This window comes from Haematobia irritans, chromosome 2 (assembly GCF_050003625.1).
Source record: "Haematobia irritans isolate KBUSLIRL chromosome 2, ASM5000362v1, whole genome shotgun sequence".
Classification (NCBI taxonomy): Eukaryota; Metazoa; Arthropoda; class Insecta; order Diptera; family Muscidae; genus Haematobia; species Haematobia irritans.
The window spans coordinates 69,546,776-69,549,715 of NC_134398.1; the positions used below are offsets into that span (position 1 = coordinate 69,546,776).

The 2,940-nt window shown below is 44.2% G+C and overlaps 1 protein-coding gene across 1 annotated transcript; it reads right to left on the minus strand.

Moving 5' to 3' along the window:
- Positions 1-399: 399 nt before the first annotated feature.
- On the minus strand, positions 400-2,700 carry tj (Maf family bZIP transcription factor traffic jam). The gene has a single exon (XM_075295206.1). It carries the CDS (start codon positions 1,896-1,898, stop codon positions 558-560), a length of 1,341 nt encoding a protein of 446 aa, XP_075151321.1. The 5' UTR covers positions 1,899-2,700; the 3' UTR covers positions 400-557.
- Between the last annotated feature and the right edge of the window lie 240 nt (positions 2,701-2,940).

Below are 2,940 nucleotides of genomic sequence, written 5' to 3' on the forward strand. Positions count from 1 at the left end.
TATTGAATTGAAACTCATCGAAATTTTTACCTATTAATTACCTCAGCCCAAGAATATTGCCCTCACACTTGGTGAACGATAGCTGCTGTTACTTTACCAAATATAAATTTCACAAATGTACTGTACGTCATAGGCCTACTAAACAAAGCTCTCACATTAAGGATATGCTAACTAAACAAGATCGATACAGAGATAGAAAGAGTGACAGATAGAGCGAGGAAGGCAGCGATAGACAAATGAAATGAGATATCAGAGGTAACAACATTTAGATATACTTAATTGGCGGCAGCTGCTGTTGCCGCTTGTTGCTGGATCGTTGATGATGATTGCTGTTGATGTTGCTGTAGCACATGCAACTGGGAATGAGCTGAATGATTCTGGATCATATGTTGCTGTTGATAACGTGCCGAAGATGACCATTGATGGGCTTGATTCTGCGAATGAGTATGTGGTTGCTGATGATCCCTGCTGGCCACAGCAGCTGCTGCAGCGGCGGCTACAACATGATGATGGTGATGGTGGTGATGATGACCATTGGCAGCTGCTGCTAATTGCCGTCAGAGGTAGAATTCGGGGGAACTTTGATTTTCGGTATTGAGCTGCTGTTGGGCCGATGTTCCACCTCCGGATGCGGTGGAGCCACTGTTCAATGCAATAACACAAGAAGGAGTGCTGGTACAATTGCCGGAACTATTTTGTGCCGAGGAACCTGGTCCGTTTCGCGATTGCAAACGTTGTTTCAGCTGATCACGTTCTTGACAAACACGTGTGTACTCCAGTTTCAGACGATGCAAATCTTGATTCAGTTGACGATTCGTTTTCTCCAGCTCATGACGCTGATGCAAACGTTTCGAGCGACAATTTTGTGCGTAGCCTCGATTTTTCAAAGTGCGGCGTTTCTGTTTCAGCCGGACCACTTCTTCGCGTGGACAACCATGGAGTCGCTTGTTCAACTCCCTTACGGTGAGTGTGGTAAGTAGATCATCGTCAATGCAATCGTCCATTCCCAAATTACTGGAGGTGGAATAATGGCCTGAAACAGTGCGCGGGGAATTGGTTGACGATCTCGTGGAACATACCGAAGTTGGTCGATTTGTTGAGGATGGGTGGTTATTGCCGCTGGAGACGCTGTTGTGTATCACATGGGCGGAACCATTGGGGGGACAATTGGATATATTGTGGTAGGGTGAAGGATGCATATTTATCGGTGTCAAATGTTCCAAATGTTGAAAATGATGATGGTGGTGATGTTGGCTCTGTTGTAAATGCAAGTGGTGGCTATGATGACTGGCGACGGCCACCGATTGCATATATTCGCGATGCCTTTCCCATTCTTCCTCCTGAGTGGGTCCTGCTAGAGGCCTTAAATCCAAGGGTTGAGGATCTGCCCTCATCGAATTGGGTAGCCACATCATTTCTTGGGTCAAACCGGCGCTAGTAGGTGGAGGCCTATGGTGAGTGGGATAATGTGAAGCAGGGACACCTGCATAAGCCTGAGCACATGTACTGCCCGTGGGTGAACCTATAACCGGTGGGGTTTCTGGAGGTGTAGAAGGTACTCCACCGGGTACGGTGGTATTGACCAGTATAGCTTGGCCCGCCATAGGCCCGTGAGTGTAGATTTCCGGAGGTGGTGATAGGGGCTGTAAACGTCTTTCATCCATATGTGACCAGCTGCTGGAAAATGCACGCATTTTGATCAGTGGTTCGACAGCGGTTTCCTCATCTTCCGGCCCAATAGGTGCTGCATCTGTGCTCCATGTGATCTTGGCTACCGCTGTGGTGGGACTATGATCTTCTCGCTTTACACCCACAGTCGCCGAAGTACCATCTTCCAGATGTTCGAGTACAAACTCTTGTACATACTGGTCCGCGAGGTTTGGATCCTCCATTTTCATTGAAGAAAATTTTATGATGGACTTTGGATATCACAAAAATTTGAAATTGGGACAACAGCAAAATCGTTTTGTATTTTTTTTTTCACACGTTAAGCTCTCAAGTATTTCGATTAGAATTTTATTATCACTTGAACACCACAGATTTCATAAATGACGCTCGAACACGCGGTCCGGGATGTTTTCCGATAACGTTTTACTACAAATCGAGTACTTTCGAAAAACATTCAATACGAATCGATCGGATTTGGTTTCAAATTTTTCCAATATTCTTTGCTTTTCTTTTTCTTGCTTCTATTTTCTATGGACTTGTAAAAAGTGCAACTTCTTAAATTTCATGAAAAACGGAAATTGCTGATATTTATTTTCAAGTTAATTTTTTTTTTTTTGTTTCTTCTAAATTTTCTAAACTCAGCAAGTATTATTTTTCTTTTTTCAATTCTTGTTTTTGCGGTACTGCTTTTTAGACCGTTTCACTTTGGACTATATCATCGCAACCGTCTGTAAAGAGTTGGCGGTAACGACTAACGACTTTTTCTGCCTATTTGCAAAAGTGGGGTGTCCGTCTGTCTGCCCAAGAATGGCCGAGTCAAGCACTTTTTCACAGGTATATATTGGTCATATAGCTGAGCTTCGCGATTTGTCGGTTTCGTTTTGCCGTTTTCTTCCTCTTCTTTGGGTTCTTGGATGTCGTTGTTGTTTTGACGTTACTCTTCGTCGTTGTCGTGTGTACAACCGACCGTTTCGTTACGCGACTGTGTTGTCAATTCTTGGTGGAATTCTTATTTGGCAGTCTGCTAGTCTGATGCCGGCTAACATTGTTGTGTGATGTTGCTCCACTTACATGACTTTGTTGGCGGCCCGTAGTTTCACTACCAATACCATTGTCAACCATCTCTACATAATCAGGAATTAATACTCACACACACACCCAAGCATATAAATGGACATTTGAGCATGCCCGAATATAATGCTCTTGGTAGAATTGTTTTGTTTTTCCTCTGCTTTGGAGCCCCGTGAAGCGCAACAATGGGTTGGTTGCCAC

Excerpts from the sequence above, each read along its gene's own strand:
- tj (XM_075295206.1), bottom strand. The coding sequence starts at position 1,898 with ATGAAAATGGAGGATCCAAACCTCGCGGACCAGTATGTACAAGAGTTT.